Consider the following 18,928-nt stretch of genomic DNA (forward strand, 5'->3'; position numbering starts at 1 on the left):
GATGACCTTATCCCCCCCCCCCAGCGATAAATCTCTTAACCCCTTGGAGGTCCGATGATAATAATAATCATATATATCGAGAGAACTAATTTTTTGAATTTAAGTCACTTGAGAGCGCTGCTGTGCCTCTGAGCAGTTGGACTACTCTCGTTATTCATAGGAAGTAATCGGTAGGGTAGTTTGTTATCGACTAGCTATTTCTAAATTAAAAGTCGAATCGTTATATGATTTAAGTCTGTTTTGTCTTAGCACCGTTTTCATTTTGAAAGTCGATGATACAAACCACAATAAAATTACATCATTTTTTATTTTAATATCATGCTACACACTTAGAAATCGATCATGTGCAAAGGCTGTGTTAAAGTGGAATATCCTGATCGTGTAAGTCATTTAAATGTAATGTAAGCTGTATTAGTAGTATTAAAAATAAATCGATTTAATTAATTTGGATTTAAAATTTTGCAGGAATGGCTGTTTCGTACGCAGTTTTACAAATTGAAGTTTATAATATCGGTACATAGAAGACGTCGGGATCTTGAATCGGAATCATATGTATTTAACTGTAACAAATTTATTTTTCACTAGTACATGAAATGAATTTCTAGGCAACTTCCCAAAGTATAATACTCATTGATTCATGCATAGAGGGTGTGTGCATTATTGAACACATTTGAATTATTTTAAACCCTATTGTTTTAGTGGATATAATTACGATAGCTGTCTAAACAAACAAACAAAAAATCTTCCTTGCATTTGAAAGTTTACTTCCAATTTTTATTTATTTATTTATTTTTTACGTAGATAATGGTCAAAATCACTATTTACTCATCTGTAGACTAATGGCCATCAAATTAAACAAGTATCTTGCTTCTTTTGTGATGTGGTCAGTTTGATTAAAAGTATTTCTGTCAGAAGATTTCCACATCATTTTATGAATCCATACATACAAGCCAACTATAAATTAGCCTGTATGTATCTCTGTGCCAATCTTGGCAATCAAATTTTTGGAATATTTCTAATATCCTTCATTGGATATTAAAATTATGATGCTCACCATAAATCTTATTAAAATCATCATAGAATAAGTTTTTCCCAATTCTTTTCTTCAATTGCAAGCATATGATTTTTTATTTATTTATTTATTTTTTTTTACAGCTATGAAATATCTCATTCTCTGTAATCCTTTCCATCTCCTTGTATCAGTAATGTACAAGTTAGTTAATTATTATTATTATTATTACATAATAATCTCCAGAGAGTCCAAAGACTCCTTGAGTGAGGGCACCTACTCTACAACTCTCTGTCTCCACCAACCGCAGCTACCTTCATCATCTACACCAACGTCATCTACTGCCAACCACCACCACTAGTATTTTTACAGACAATCGCAAACATCCATGCCCACAGCAGAATTCGAACCCACAGCCTTTTGGCTGGAGAGCGGATACGCTAACCACTCGGCCAACCAGGCCAGCAAAAAATACCTCTATGGGAACTTCTCTCACAGCATTCTTAAGGCTCCTGGTTAAAAGAGGGAAAATGTTCCATGGTCCTTGAAACATTTGTCATTTCATTTGAAGTTAATCTGTCTGTCCATTGTTTTCTCAGATTTCACAATAAGATATTTTTCTAGGATGGGTTCATCCATCCCACACTTCACTCCCGTGAATCCTGGAGGACTGATATTTTCTGTCAGAGCTCTGTTTTTTGGCACACAAAAAAGCATCAGAACCCTGCTTTTTTGTGTGCCATTACATAACTTAGGCTGTGTAAACGTTGCCTAGGAGCCATGGTGAGGATATGTATGTATCATATTTGGTAGTAATAATTGGCAGTACCTGAGTTTTACCACATTTGTCAGCAAAGCATACACTTGAGACTGTATACTGTTCCTTTGACTCCTGAAATAAACTTCCATAGTATTAAATGTGTATTAAACACAAAGATGGGCTTCCTGAATGGGAACCTGTTTCAGATAAAGTGAGGTGGACTGGTTTCAAAAAAGAAACTGGACAGTAAGTTATTTGTGCCTACAGCACAAGGCTCTAATAGAGAAGAAGAAGTAGAATAATGTTTTGAATTATTATAGAGATAAGGAAATTTATACAAAGAAACAGGAAGAGTTTTCTTGTTTGTGTTTAATAATCTAAAGTTTATTTATGGTATAAAACTTACTCATTAAGCTTCTCTTTCTTATCACATGATATATTGTATTATACTCAGAATACAGGACATTTAATATAATATATTAAGTGAGAAAGTATTTATTGACCTTATTCATAAAGATATATTTTATTTCTAATGTTATTATAATTAATTATTAGGGTAGAATGTGCCTTGAAACTGGGTCCTACCTGGTCAACTTTCAAGAATGTGTTAAATGCCACAAGAAGGATGAACTTTATATTGCCAACAAAAAAGGATGTATTGAAGAATATGGAGAAGAGATTGTCACATATCAGCGTAAGGTTTTTAATGCTATTATGCTACTTAATATTTCAATTCTTTCATTCATTCAGAATGAGAAAATAAGACTATGTGAAATAATAATTTACATGAAAAAGTTGACAAATAGCATTTTATTTAGGCCTGTTTACATTCTTCTATAACTTTTTTTTTGCATCTTTAGAAATGATTATATACAAATACAGAAAGAACTACAAAACAAACATTTCAAAAACAATTATAAAATGTTATCCTCTGATTACTGTTAAATGTTCTGTGTGATAGAATAATCTCTGTAAGATTTCTTGAATATCCTCTCATAAATAGGTCTACTCTGATTGGGATGCAGATATATAGACAATTTCATCATAATCAAATTTCTGATATGTATCTGTAGAAGATATACAGGATACTATCATAGTATAGTTCGCCCACCGATTAGAGGTCCCTCGACACTTCTGCACGTGTCAGAAAAAGGAGAATCCATTCCGATAATAGGGTAATCAATCTGTCTTCTGGGATGAGTTTGTTTATTATTACAGGTCGGAAAATTTAGCTTTTCTTTTACGAACATTGTAGTTTTTAAAGTGTAACTATTTTGCTTGTACAACAATTGGAAAAATGTACGTAAAGTATTAACAAAATTAAAAAAGGTATAGCATAAAACAAAAATTTAACTAAGTTAATTTTAACAAAGTTTTCTATAAAATAAAAATAATTATACAGAAAAACAGAAATTTTTTCAAATGAACTTAGATATTCTAAACTTACAGTTGAGAGAACTGAGACACTTTAATGTCCTAAACCGATTAATTATTTATGACTTGTTGTGACTCTTTTAACAAACCCATGCAAAAAAAGGTTGGAAAAAAATACCATTATCAAATCCTTTTAATCTTCATAGTCATCTGAATCGCTGTCCGAATCGCCATCACTTTCACTTAAACTGATCACCAAAGGTTCGCATAATTCTTCAATAATTCCATCTCTGTCCCAATACATATTTTCCAATGAGGTGACATGAAAGCAATATTTTCCCCAGTTTTGAACTATAATACTTTCAATCACCTGTTCTGAAAGCTTAAAAAGTTTCGACATGTCAATATCTCCAGTTACGTTGCGATGGCGAATGAAACTTTTCACTTCTGCCCAAACATACTCAATAGCATTAATATCGCAATGATATGGTGGTCACCTCAAAGCTAGAAATCCATGCTCTTTGAGCATCGTGACGAATTTCAATAGTTTCTTTTGACCAAATTAAGCAATTCACTTTTTCGCATATCTGGGGAATGAGAAATATTATTTGCAGAGAGCCAATCCATAAGAACTTGCTTCTTATTAGACCAATTTGGAACTTTGTTTAATCAAATAGAGTGATATGAAGCGTTATCAATTATAACAACAGCATTTTTAGGAAGGTTTGGAATCAGTTTTTCTTCTGCCCACTTTTCGAAGATCGTAGAATTCATTTGCCTATGGTAATTGGCTTTGTATAGTAAGTTTGAATTTGGTAAAAAACCCATTTCTCCACCTGCACACAAGATTATTATGCGCTGTGAAGCATTTCTGGTTTGTAGCACTCCACATTCCTCTTTAGACTGCCAACATTTTCCATAAGTTAAATTACTATCAATCCAAGTTTCATCTAGATACACAATCGGTGTCTTTTCTCCTCCCTGAAACGTCTTATTGCTCTCAAATACTGCGTTCTAGATAAAACAATGTCACTTCGCTCCATGATAAGTTTCCTTTTATTCTGGGACTTTTTAAAACAAAATCTGATTTGATGAAGTATTTTCCTTAAAGTTTCTCTTTTCCAAGGAAAATTAATTTTTTCTTTAAGCACAGGAATCAATTTCAGAACAGTTGGCACCCTTTTCTCGACCACGTAAAATTCGTGAATAGTTCTTCTTTAACGTCTACATCAAAACCATTCAAAGCTTCGATGGTTTTCTTTACTCTGGCGCTTTTTTTTAGGAGATTTAAATTTTGGCTTACTTTCATCTTTTGATTCCCTACGAATTCTTTTAACAGTCGACCCCGATACGCCCGCAATTGCACTTGCACGTTTTATGACTTGAGAAAGGGGAACAAGGAGATGATTCTTTTTCGCAGAATGTCAGCACATTATTCAATATTCTTTTGCAAGAGCTACTGAAATGTTTAACAACAGAACTTGTTGACTGTACTGGATCCATCATACAAATTAATAATAAAAAATTAATGCAAAAAAGTGACAACAAAAATCAAGCTAGTACTAGTACAGCAACAGACAAGAAAGCATGTGATTTCGTATGTTGGCGACCAATTTGTACATCCTTCATTTCTTTTTCCCCTTCAGCATGAATCGACTATTCTTGGCAAAATGCCAAGGAGAGATCTACAAACGGTGGGCGAACTATACTACATGATTATATTTATATTATTACTAGCTTCTTGTCAACTGCTTTCCTCTGAATTAATTTGAGTTTCCATATCACTTTACATTAGTTTTGCTCACATATTTTTGAATGCTAGCAATGTCAAGTTCCTTTAATATTATAAATTTAGCATATGAAAACATGTTAAAGGGGAAAAATACTCTTATTAGGTTTTTGTCAATCCTGGGATGTTTTTGTCACCTAGTCTCCTTCAAAATCTCAAACTTTCCTTTGTAATATCTATTGTCTCAATGAATAAAATAACATACTAAGAATATTAGTATTATTTCATTGATATTTTATTTTGATATATCAGATTAGGATGATTGTTTAATATATTAAAAATGTTTCTGAAAAAAAGTTTCTGATATCCTAAAAAATTCAGTTTCTACCTTTTCTTTATTTTAAAAGCTTTCTTATTTAGTTTCTTTTACAAAAGATAAGGTACATCCTTGGTCTCTTCTTGACATATTTGTGTATATTAGTTCACCTCAACTTCTATAGTCAAACTGATCATTCTGGTGTTAGGCATGAAGAATTACTTCCCTTACATCAACTTAGTACATCCAAATCGGATGATCATGGTTTTAATACAGATCGCCATTTATTAAATGGCAGAATATGACACTTCCTCCTTGCAATTTTTTAAAATTTGTGAGTTATTCAAATTTTCATGTGATGACTTTCTGTATATTAACCAAATCTCAGCAATACTGATTCCATGTTTAAATTGCTATTTAATAGCCTCTGTTGTAATTATTGGTTTATTTTGCATGTTAATTGTTTCTGCCTGGTAGTCTCTCTCTCTCTTTTTTTTTTTTTTATGATGATGCTAGTGTTACACTAGAGAAATATAAACTTTTAATATTTTTGTTTAATAAACTTTATATTTTTCTTCTCAATGTGCTCTTTATTGATTAAATTTATTATACAGTCTTACAAAAATACAAATTTGAAATCCTTCATGTCTTCATGTTTAATATGATTCTACCATTGATGCCCTTCATTCACTGCTCTGAATTTAATTTCTAGTCTGTGATCAACTGTTTTATATATACACCATACACTTTAGGGTGTTGACTAATTTCCCCCACTACATTCCAGCTTTGTTTATTCTGTTATCTATTTCTAAAGTTAATTTTCTTCCTTCACTGAAAATTCTGCATAAATAGCTAAAACATTTGCTTGATCTATAGATTCTCCACTTAGAATGTACTTGATAAATTTCATGTTCCTATCTTGTCTTGTCTGTTTTGATGGTTTTTTGCTTTTTTTTATTGCTGATTTGTACCAAATTTGTTATGGAAGTTATTCAGTTTTGTTAAAGGATCCTGAAGACCTGCATTTGATTTATTTAGGAATACTTCAATTTCAACTGCAAATTTCTAGCTTAAACTTACAGCTACATATTGTTCTGTATAATATCTGGTTTACATATGTTTATAGAATTAAACATCTCTTTCCCATGGCACCATATTATATGCATTTTCCAAATCTACCAAATTTGAATTCCAGATTGTTATTATATTCCCCTGATTTCTTGACTATTTGTTTGAAAGTAAAAATCTGATCATGGCAACCTTTAATTTTTTCAGAAATTAGCTGATTCTTCCCTACATTTCTCTCACAATTTTTCTTAACCCCGTCTTCAGTATTTTGTGTACAGAGAAATTCCTCTGTAATACTCATATTCAATTGTTTACCTTTTTTTTTTTTTTTTTCCCCAAACTGGGTACTATGATATCTCTGCTCCAATAATCTATAATTCAACCTTTTGACCAATTCTTCCAAATATGCAGCGTAGCACCATAAAATTTTTATACTCCATATTTAGCCATTTCTGGTTCAGTATCATCTGCTCCAGGCTGTCTTTCCACATTTTAGGTTTCTGATTGTTTTTCTGCCTTGTGTATTGAATGATGTGATATGTACTCTCACTGTTTATTTTGTACCACTGTTTTGTCACTGCTTCTCACTCTCATTCAACAGTCTTTCAAGGTAATTAATCCAGAATATCATCATTTTTTGTCACCTTTTTAATATCTGATTTCTTTTGTAGTAGTTCCTAATGCTAAAAAATGAAAGAAAGGAATTTCTCCCATTTCTTAGCATTTTCAATAACCTGCAAAATATTTTGCCATCTTCGTGGTATTTATCTTTTGTATTTTTATCACTGCCATCCCATGACTTTTGTTTCACTACATTTACGTGCATATTAGCTTTCTTACATTTTTCTTACATACTTGAAGTTATTTCCTGTCTTACTTTGCCAAGAAAGTTTGATACGATTTCTTCTTTTCTAGGAATGCCTCTTTAATTTCTTGAGTTCCAAGTTCAGATTGTTTAATTCTTGCATGATACTTCATCACATGTCTCACTGGCTTAATCAGTCAACATTTATTTCAGATTTTACCAGAGTGTCCAAGGTTTGTTTTGTGTTTTCAAACTCATTCAATTTTTTTTTTTAATTCTGGTAATATTTGTATCTTTCAGTCTACAGTTAACCTGCAAAATCTGCTCAACTTGATTCCTTTTTAAAACTTTTTGTAGATTTTTTTTTTTTTTCAAAGTGATACTTTTATTTCACTCAAAATTAAATAGTCATTTTCTGTTTCAGGTCCCACTATACTCTTATATTATCCTGAACCATTATGAAGATATCACTATCAGCAATAACATAGTCAATAAGACTTTTCTTATTTCTTGTGTGTTCTCTCCATTTCAGTTTATGCATATCTTATGTTAGAGTATGGTGTATGTGGTGACTAGCCCATTTCTGAAACAGAAAGTGAGCATTTACTTTTTTATTAGTACTGTACTTTACTCCCAATTTTCCAAAACATTCCTATTTATTTAATATTCTTATCCTATTCTGATGTTAAGATTATCAATGAGAATCCTTTCTGTTTATGTCAGCTGCCTTGTCTAAATAATAAAAAAAAAATAATAAAATAAAATCTATTTTTTTCTTAATAGAACCTACTGTAGCATAAATAGGCACAAACAAATAAATCTCATTGTCCAATTCCCCATTTTGAAATTTTTCCACATCATTCTGCTTGAAATTGCTGTAATTCATGAAATTCATCATGTTTAGTGTTGAATGCTGATGTTATTCAGTATTCAACCTATCATCTATCATCCTGAGTATATCATCCTATAGTTATTATTTAGCAGTATCTCTTTTCCATTGATAGTGCTTATGTAATGGTGCCTGTCTTAATTTCTGCTGATGATATTGAGTTTGTTCTATTAGCTGTTAAAGAGTTTTTTTAAGATGCTTGTCCTGGTTCCCTAATGCATCAGAAGGATCCTTGTTAAACTATGACTTTTTCTTATGACTTTTTGATATCTATCCCTCATCCACCCTCTTGTCCACTTAACCAGTGTCATATCCATCTCCATTTGTTCTAATTTGCATAACAGAGTTTCATGTAGTATGCTGTCAAATGCCTTTGCAAAATCCAGCAAAATCATCATGTAGCCAATTTCTTTACCTATTATAAAAAAGGTAGTAAATTACTTAGGCATGACCTACTCTTAGGCCATGTTGCCCTTTATGCAGTATCATATTTTTATGTACCCTTTCTTGAATTCTGTTTTTGACCAATTTTTCCAGTACTTTTACCACCACGCATGAGATACTGATTGGTCTATAGTTTGCTACTGCAGTCTTAGAACCTCCCTTACACAAGGGAATTATTTTTCCCTTCTTTCCACTTCTTTGTAACTCTAGCAGAGCTGAGACTTAAATTAAAGAGCCTAGTCAGAGACATTGCCAGTTCCTTTGCACATTCTTGCAAAACCCAAGCTGATTATCTCATCTAATTCCACAGCTGTATTTACATTGAGATTCTGCAATACCCCAAGAACTCCATCCAACTCTGTTCCCACATTAGTGTGTGTCACATATGTTAAAGCAGTAGCCTCATTTGGATGATATATCCTTGCAAAGTGGTCACTCAATAACGCGACTATTTTATCTGCTTCTCTCATCTCATGAGTTAATCTTCCATAGTCATTCTTCCTCTTACTTCCACATAACAAAAGAACTCTTTGGGATTTCCTTTGGCCTGCTTGGCTGCTAGATTCTTCTCGTAATCTGATTTGCCTTTCTTGCCATGCTGGTCACCTTTCTTGCATTAGCCTTGTACTGTTCATGAGTTTTCTGGTTACCTTTCTCCTTATATACTTTCTACATTATTTTCTTCTTTTGCAGCTTAATGATATTACTCATCCATCTAACTCTTACCTGATTAACCCTCTTACCTTAGGTATACAATTTAATATTGCTTCCTCTAGATGACTCTTAACTATCTCTCATGCACTACTAACATATGTACCCTGCAGTGTTTTATGCCATGTCTCAGATTTAAGCTTCTTCTTCCTGAGATTGTCATAATCACCTGCCTTGTAGTTCTCCATATACCTCTTCTTGATGGAATAGTCCTCAGGTTGTACAATCTCCCAAAAAGTCAAGACCATATGGTCACTTTTGCCATTCAGAGACAATGTGGCCACCTTGATCATGGATAGCTCTTCTGATCCTATTACCAGGTTCAGTACTCTCACTCCCCTAGCCCCCCCCCCTCTATCACATGCTGTCTCAAGTAATTATCTCTCAGTAGGCATTTATAATTTATAATGGGATTTATAAATTCCATTTCCTTCCTGCCATGTGATCTTTCTTCCTTCCAGTCTATATCTCCATAGTTGAAGTCTCCCATAATACTAATCACCCAACCTGTACAATGAGTACAGGTTGAGTGATTATTATGGCCTATAGCAATAATAACTATATATGTTGTCTTATTGGCCTTGATCTCACACTAGAGTGCTTCAAGTTATTTCAGCTTTGACCCTTAAGTGAACTTGGAATGTTAGTATGGATTTTTTTTTTTATTTTTTTATTTGGAAGGGTTGGATTTTTTGCATTTCAGAGGATACAGAGATATAAAATAAATTAAGGACAAAACATGCATATACCTGTATGAGTTATCATATATAGCCATGTCCTTTTGTTTGAAAAGCCCTAGGTTGGAATCTCATCATGATTTGAGACATGTTTACAAGACTTCCTTAGTTTCACATGGAGACAGCAAGTTTTACCCCTCTGAGGAAACTTGAATTTGTTTCCTCCTGCAAAAAAAAACAGCTTGAGAAAGCATACATTTCATAGGCATGGTTAGATTTAAGTGGGTTTTGTAGCATAGAGTAAAGGTGTTATTTTTAATGAAATTATTAGAAATGGTTATAAGAAAGGTGTTAGATTGCTATCGTTGCATTACATGAACTCCCCCCCCCCTCCAAAAAAAAAGTATCTACATATAAACATATTTCCTTCATAATAAGAAATATAGTGCAGGATATAGTTAATCACTACATTTTTTTTTTTATGTATCTCCCACCAACAAAACATTGTAAACCTATAGTATATCAATATTGTGGCCTGCTAATGAATTATTATATTTTATTATTTTATTTATTTTTGACATAGTCTAGAGACCAAACATGGAATTTTTTCAATCCACTTCAGGCCTCCATTTAACAGCAATGGTCTCACACACAGGCATTGAAATTCATCTCCTACTTAAAGACAAAATCCATGCCCATAGCATGATTCAAGGCTGGCTGACTGGGTAGCAGTGGCATACACTTAGCAGGGTGAAAAGAGTAATAGAGTATAGATCCCTTCCCCTACAACTTCATGCCAAAATAATTAACATGGGAATGCATAAAGTTAAAATTAATATTAAACATGTTATGGCAGGGAGCTCAGTTCAGAGGCTATGTGTGTGTGGGGGGGGGGGGGGGTCACAAGCACTTTTCTGTATTCTGCTTTACTTTATTAGCTAAATGATATAAATTCTCAATATGCTCTCTCCATCTATATCAGGGAAATTTCTAGTGGAAAAATTTGGATGCACTCACAGATATCTACAAGGCGTGAAATATACATTTGAGTTCACGACCTGTATTTTGCAACAAACATGAATACCATTCACACCTTAAGAGAAATATATTGATTACTTATTATTCTGAATGCATATTTTCAAAAAAAAAAAATGCAGAGTTCACATTGCTGCATTTTTTTATTCTAAAGCTGATGCATCTACCATGTAGCTTTCATATATCTTAAAAAAAACAAAACTCACTTCACATGATGCATGTATTTAGTGATTTATGGATAAGCACTGATGCTGTAGTGTGTATTAATTTGTTTAATCTCATTAATTGTAAATGACAGTAATTTATTTTAATGGTTTTCCATGTTTGCACACTTAATCAATTAAATCTTTGCATGAGTGAGTATTTTGCCTGATACCACTCATTGTATTTTTGTCAGCTGTCATGAATATCCTGTAATTTTACATCATCTCATGAATTTTATGTACCATAGTTTAATATGGTACATTTAATGCTTCTACATATATAAAGATATTTTGTATAGAAATATTGAATATCATATTAGATCGAACATGGTCTTAAATACATAAGGATATATTACTAAAATAAAGAGCTAAAAGGCTTCAGTTCGGTGATGCAAAATTACATAAGCAAAGTGGATATTAGATCCAACATTATTTCAAAGCCAAATGTAGAAACCATGAAAGTTTCATAAGTTGACCAGAGAGCTTGCAGGAATATATTCCTTGGCATTCATGAGTTACCTGTGTCGACTACTTAAAAGACATAGGTGTTTCCCATGTGTCTGTATATTTGTCTTTTATTAGTCCATTTTAGTAAGGTTTCACTGGCCTGACAGCTGTTTCAAATAGCTGTCCTGCAAGCTCTCTGGTAAATTTACAAAACTTTCATAGTTTCTATATTTGGCTTAGAAATAATGCTGGATCTAAAATCCACTTTGCTTATGTAATTTTGCATCACCAAACTGGAGCCTTTTGGTTCTTTATTTTAGTAATTTCTTTTATGCACTGACCTAAATTTTGCTTACGAAAAGCACATTTCTGACAAGTTTCTTAGTACTTGAACGAGAATTTTTGCTCTCTTAAGATTTCCCTTAGGAGAGCAATTTGAGTCTCTAGGATTGGTGTTTTCTGGTGTGGCCTCTATCGAGGTTGTGTCAGTGAATACCTTGCCTTGGAATATGAGCATTTCTGCTCGGTGATAGGGTGAGCCTGTTACCAAGTAGAACCACTGCTGAGTTGGACGTTCCTTTGGTCACTTGTTTAGAGTGATCTGGGTAATCGCCTAATTTTTTAGAGAGGCCTTTATGCAGTGTCTGGTCTCTGAAGAGAACCAAACAGTTTGAAACAGCTGTCAGGCCAGTGACATCTTATCAAAATGGACTAATAAAAGGCGAATATATGGATGCTTGGGCAGCACCCATGTCTTTTAAGTAGTCCACACTAAGGCAACTCGTGAATGCCAAGGAACGTATTCTCGCAAGCTCTCTACTCAACTTACAAAACGCTCATAGTTTCTACATTCAGCTTTGAAATAATGCTGCTTTGAAATGCCATGAAGGTGCACTCAAATATTATATAGAAGTATACTTTCATTCAGCTGTCATGCAAATTTTGTGTTAATCTTTATATTGCATCATATTTTAAAATGTTATTTAAAATATGATGCAATTTATTGTGTATGCATGAGCACGTGTGCAAATGTGTGAGCACCTATTTATAAAATTTGATCTCAGTAAAAGTTAAAATGCATATAGGTGTGACTGTCTCAAATATGCAGTAATATCAAGTATTATTGTTATACCTGTGATACCTTCATATTTAAGCTTTTCTCACAGAATATCATTTGCCCCGACTCCATTTTCTACCTCAAATATTGATATTTACCCTTGATTGCATTCCTGTTCAGTGTTTTCTACCCCATATTCTGTCACTCCTTGTTTCATTTAGCAATCTTTCAAAGTAATTACGAGGGTAGTCTGAAAAGTTCTCCAACTAACAATGAAAAAACGAATTTATAATTTCAAAATTATTTTTATTTTTCAACATAATCTCTCTTAAGACTAATACATTTATTCCAGCGATGCTCCAGCACCATTATCCCGTCACTGTGGTGATTCTTAGTAAGATCTACAAAATACCCCTGTGTAGCTGTAATCACCTCTTCATTTGAAGAAAAACGCTGACCAGCAAGGAAGAGTTTTAGTTTTGGAAAGAGATAGAAGTCAGAGGGAGTCAAATCTGGGGAATAGGGTGGATGTTCCACCAATTCATAGTGCAGATCCCTTAATTTTCCCATCACTAAAACACCTTTGTGGGCAGGTGCATTGTCCTGATGAAAGATGATTTTTTTCTTCTGCAAACCGGGTCTTTTCTCACGAATTTTTTCATCTAGTCTGGTTAAAAGATTGGAATAATATTCCCTGGTTATTGTTTTACCCTTTTTAAGATAATTAATAAACAAAATGCGCATCCCAAAACACTGATGCCATGACCTTTCCTGCTGAGAACCGAATTTATCTTCTTTGGTACTGAACAACCGGCTTCTGTCCACTGTTGTTTGGATTCTGGTGTGTAATGGTGAATCCAAGTCTAATCCATAGTAATAAATCGACGCACAAAATCAGTTTTATTCTTGTTAAAAAGCTCCAAGCACTGTTCACTGATTTTCATGTGAGTGCATTTTTGATGTACTCTGAGCAATTGTGGCACCCATCTTGTGCGAAGCTTTTTCATTTGCAATTCTTCATGCAAAATATATCCTACATGTTCTTTTTAAATGCCTATAGACTCAGCAATTTCACGCACTTCGACTCGCTGTTCATCCGATACCGTATCGTGCACTTGATCAATGATTTCTGGTGTTGTTACACTTTTTGGATGTCCTTCACATCAAAGTTTGTGCCCGAAGTACTAAGGCAAGTGATGTGAAGTAATACCACCTTTGCGACACGTTGCCCGCATCCTGAAAAATACTTCAGGTGCAAACTTTGTTTGCTTACACTTGGATAATGGATTAAACCAAGTATATAATATAATTTCTTGGTATCTTTAATTATAATATGACCAAGTTTTTCACTTTCAACGACTATTTATCTCTAATCCAGAGTATTTTAATAATAAAGTTTGACACCTTTTGGCAACTTATATAGGAAAATATGACTTCTGCATTACTTCAACCTTGCTATCTCACCTCTGGGTGTGGCTCCCATTGATGAGACCTCAATAAAGGTCAAAACTGGTCTGGGTAGTGACCCTTCCCGTAATGTATAGCATTATACATATCCGCAAGGAGATGTGCTTTGCATTATGGGATACTAAGGCAAGTGATGTGAAGTCATATACCACCTTTGCCACGAGTTGCCCCAGTCCTGAAAGATACTTCAGGCGCAAACTTTGTTTGCTTACACTTGGATAATGGATTAAACCAATTATATAATATAATTTCTTGGTATCTTTAATTTATAATATAACCAAGTGAAAGCTTTTAATAATAATAATTAGAGGAATATAATTGCTTGCCATTGCCAATAAAAGGATGAGACTTTTTCAGATGTTGGCCATAGCTAGGCAGGCATTCCAATTTAAGTTTGGGCAGTGTAGAAGTACTTCAACACTTTCTTTAAATAACATTTCAAACCTGAATTGGCACCAATGTAAAAGGTGAGTATTGGACCAGAGGATATTGTGATCAGTGTTCACTCCATGCTGAGCAAGGCTAGATTTTTCAGATTTATTGTTGTTGATGTAAGACTGGTGTTCTTGTAGTCATTTTTTAACAGAATGTTCTGTTTGTCCAAAGCAGAGGCACTCACATTTAACCTGGCAAACATCAGGAAGGGGGAGAGAGAGAGAGGGGGGGGACTATTTATCTTTTTGTGGATGGTAACCTGGAGGAGATTTTGTTGATAGGGAAGAATGTAGGTGCTAAACTGTATCTTTTGAGGATCTTTGCACTAGACTCCAAGATGCCTGTGATGTATAAGATAGGAACTTGCTGTACAGGTTCAGGGTTCTTGAGGTTAGACTTGTATGTGTCCAGGATGCATTTAAACTTTCTTGAGATGAAGCCATTCTGTAGTATGATTTATTGGATGGTGTTCAATAGAGAGCTTGGGAATTGGAGCAGATAATGTGTGCTCTATTTAGCAAAGATTTGAAGATGTCTATTTTCTGAGATGGATGATGGACTGACTTCTATGTAGCAGCCTTTAAAGGTAAGCTTATAGTGAACAGATATTGTTAGTGTTCCAGATGGGGTATGGGAAATGAGGATGTCCATAAAGCCAATATTCCATCCTTTTCTTTTTCCAGTGTTATTATTGTTATTATTATTATTAACATTTGACCTCCATGGAGTCAGAGACTCATCATGGGATGTCACACAATGCTCATCCAACCGTGCCTTAAACTGATTCAATGAGTCTACACCCACAACACACTCAGGCAATGCATTCCACTCACCAACCACCCTCCATGCAAAGAACCTACTCCTCACTCCTCTGTTGACACCTTCCTTATACAGTTTCCAGTGATGGTCCCCTTGTTCTACTCCCCTCTCCCATTCTATGAAAAATTTCTTCCATGTCGACCCGATAACAACCTTGACTAGCTTATGTGTCTCAATCATATCTTCCCTCTTCCTCCTATTCACGAGGCTCTGCAACTTACATTCTCTCAATCTGTCCTCATACTCGCATTCCAAAGACCACTGACTACCTTTGTGAATCTTCTCTGAACCCTTTCCAACATATCCTCGTCACCATGAAACCTGGCAACCAAATCCGAGCACAATAATCCATATGAGGCCTGATCAAGGCCTTATACAATGGAATCATAACGTCTCTTTCTGCATGTCTGGGTCCTCTGCATCATTGCCATTATCCGATGTGATGTCTTCATAACTTGTGCAATGTGACCCCTGAATTTCAGTTTCTTGTCCACCATTACTCCTAGATCTCTCATCTCCTCTACTTCCGTTAAAGTTTCCCCTCCAAGTGTATACTTTTCATCCCATCGTTACTTACCAAATCTCAAAACCTTACACTTTGCAATATTGAACTGATAGTTTCGCTTACCTGCCCAATCATGCAATCTATTCAAGTCCACTTGTAAGGCAGTAACATCTGCTGAACTCTGCATTGCTCTCCCCGGTTTTGCATCATCTGCAAACAGCTGGATATCACTAGTTAAACCTAACCCAATATCATTGACATACAAATTGAACAACAATGGCCCCAAAACTGACCCATGAGGCACATCACTAGTTACCTTTCTCTTTCAGGATACTGCACCCCCTTATACAACTTTCTGATACCTATGCAATCCCATCTGTTTCAATTTATTTAAGAGCTTATCGTGTGGCAGTCTATCAAAAGCCTTTGCAAAATCTAAGTACACCACTGTATGTGCATCTCCCCTGTCCACGGTATTTGTCACTTTGTTATAGTATATAAGTGAGTTAGTGAAGCATGATCTCCCCTTAACAAACCTATACTGATAACCACAGAGAATACTGCTGTTGTCAATCCATTTCTGTATCTTCTCACCAATCTCTCTAGGACTTCACCACAACTACAGATATACAGACCGGCCTATAATTTGAAGCTACAGCCTTATCACCTCCTTTATGCAGTGGAACAATTTTACCCTTCCACTCCCTTGGAACCTGTGCTGTTGCAAAACTCTTATTAAACAAGCATGCCAATGCTATTGCCAGTTCCCTAGAACATCCCCTAAGATGCATAGTGATATGTCATAAAATCCTATTGCCTTATTGACATCAGGTTTATTTATTTCCTCATATATCTCTTGCTCACTCACAATTAAGCCATCCTATCCTATGTCCTCTACACTTAAGTTCCTCATGATTCCACCCTGATCAGGATGAAACACCCTTATAAATTGATCACCAAATACCTCAACAATGTCTTCTGCAGCAGTTACCATTCTACCACTTTCATCCCTTAACTTCATCTTGTAGAAAAGCTTATATGCTGGTTAGACATGATAACTAAATACTTAAGGAATTAACAATGTACACTAGAAATATAAATTAAATCAACTTTAATATATACTCTCCGATATTTCAGCAACGTCACGTTGCCATCTTCATGGGAACTTAAGATAAAGACACGTGAATGCAAGTACTACATAACAGCAAATGAGAAACGAAGCGAGGAAGCTGATGGTGCCTCCTGGCAGGCTATATTAGGTGTTCTTGGCCTTTGGGCTGAAGTTCTTCTGATATATGTTTCCCAAATTTGGGGCAGTCTCATGCATCCAAATTTGTTGAGGTTTGGCATGTTCCTAAGAGGGGCTGAGGCTGATTCCATGAATAGTCTTTCATAATTTTGCTGCGGTGTATTACTGTGGCGAGTATCCAGAGCATGTTCTGCAAGCCCAGAGTGGCTGTACTGGTAAAATCGGATGTAGTCCTTGTGTTTTGAGATTCAGATATTTGCTGTCCCCTGTTTGGCCAAAGTAGGACAATTTACTTCTGCAAGGGACCTGGTATACATCAGGTAGGTCTAGAGGAAGTGATCGGTCTTTAGTGGAGCGGATTAGGGATGCCAATTTTCTAGACGGTCTGTAACAAGAGGTCAAGTCATGTTTTTTTAGGATTCTGTTGATTTTTTCTGAGGTGCCTCGGATGTAGGGAATGGTGATGGATTTAGAGTAATCTTTTTTGTGAAAGGGGGAGGTGAGTTGTGGATAACTGGTTTTAGTATTTTTTGGGGGATAGCCATTGGCTGAGAAAGTGTTAAGGATGTGATTTAGTTCAGTAGTTAGGGCTTGGTCATTTGAACAGATTAGTTTTGCCCTGTTGAATAGTGTCTTAATAACTCCATATTGTTGTGTGTGTGTGTGTGGGGGGGATTGTTGGTGAATGTATCTGCCTGTATGGGTGGGTTTTATATAAACTGAGAAACCCACAGTTCCATCAGGTTGGCGGGTGACTAGTGTGTCTAAGAAGGGGAGGCTATTGTTTTTCTCTTTTTCCAGGGTGAACTTGATTCTAGGGTGTTGTTATTTAAATGTGTTAAGAAGGAGAGGAGTGTATCCAGGCCATGTGGCCAAATAGCGAACACATCATCAACGTAGCGAAGCCATATGGTAGGTATTTGTGGGGCAGAGTTTAAGGCTTTCTCTTCAAAAGTCTCCATAAAGAGGTTGGCCAAGGGTGGGGAAAGTGGTGAACCCATGGCTGTCCCCTCTATATGTTTGTAGAATTTTTCTTGCCAAACTAAATAGCCTGAGTTTATTGTGAACTGAAATAGGGCTGAGATATTGGGAGGAAATTTAGCTCGGATTTGCTCTAAGGTTTCTTTGAGGGGGACATTTGTGAATAAGGAGGAGACATTAAAACTGACCATTATGTAATTATGTTGGAGTGTAAGGTTTTCTATACTGGCTTTGAAGTATTTTATGTGTGATGGTGTGGTGCCAGTATAGTGTGAGAGCACTTTCGCTAAATGTTTAGCTAGTTTGTAAGTGGGGGAATCAATGCCATTGTTAAATTGTGATTTTAGGAACTCCAATCTTATCACGGTTTAATATGCATAACAAAATGAAAAGGAAATTAAATACGTGTGTTTGACTCTAGGTATTATAATACAGCTTTGTAAATATGTTAAATGTTTCAAACTTAAGGAAAACAACTAGTTATTTATCTAGTATTTCAACAAAAGACCACTCACTAGTTTGTGCAAATAACAGTGGAAATGTAAATATTTAATATTAGTTAGAGCCATAAGTGTTAAGAGTTGTTGAATGACTTGCACAAATTTCAAAAGGGGATGTAAATCCAAAGGTCATGAAGCAGTAACGCGAGGGAAGTGGTTTGCCCCGGGCAATCTTGTACTGACAGGGCACGAAAAACGTAGCGGAGAAAGCTGGACGCTGTGACGTCATCCTACATGAAAGCGCTAGGCGGATATCGCGAAGTGCGAGAATCGCCGGGAACCAAGGCAAAATAAAAGTTCAAGAAACCCCGACACAAGGCTTTTTTGTTCCTGATCTCCTGGTGTTGTGAACGGGGGAAGGATGGCGGCACCTCCACTCCAGAGGTTTTGATCGAGGTATCGGCGGAAACTCGAAGTTCGTAGTCCCGCGGAGTGAGTATAGGCCCAG

At 35.2% G+C, this 18,928-nt stretch overlaps 1 protein-coding gene across 2 annotated transcripts in view; it reads left to right on the forward strand.

Annotated features, from left to right (window-relative positions):
- Positions 1–157: 157 nt before the first annotated feature.
- LOC150097633 (protein Churchill-like) overlaps positions 158–18,928 on the forward strand; it is a 67,963-nt gene continuing 49,192 nt past the window's right edge. For both annotated transcript variants that reach the window (XM_090407430.1, XM_090407429.1), the window contains exons 1-2: positions 158–381; positions 2,325–2,463. In XM_090407430.1, the coding sequence (XP_090263556.1) occupies positions 343–381; positions 2,325–2,463 (178 nt within the window). In that variant the 5' untranslated portion in view covers positions 158–342. The remainder of the gene's footprint in view (positions 382–2,324; positions 2,464–18,928) is intronic.

The sequence above is a fragment of the Typopeltis vanoorti genome, chromosome 17 (assembly GCF_054136105.1).
Source record: "Typopeltis vanoorti isolate ZY-2024b chromosome 17, IOZ_Tvanoo_1.0, whole genome shotgun sequence".
Lineage (NCBI taxonomy): Eukaryota > Metazoa > Arthropoda > Arachnida > Uropygi > Thelyphonidae > Typopeltis > Typopeltis vanoorti.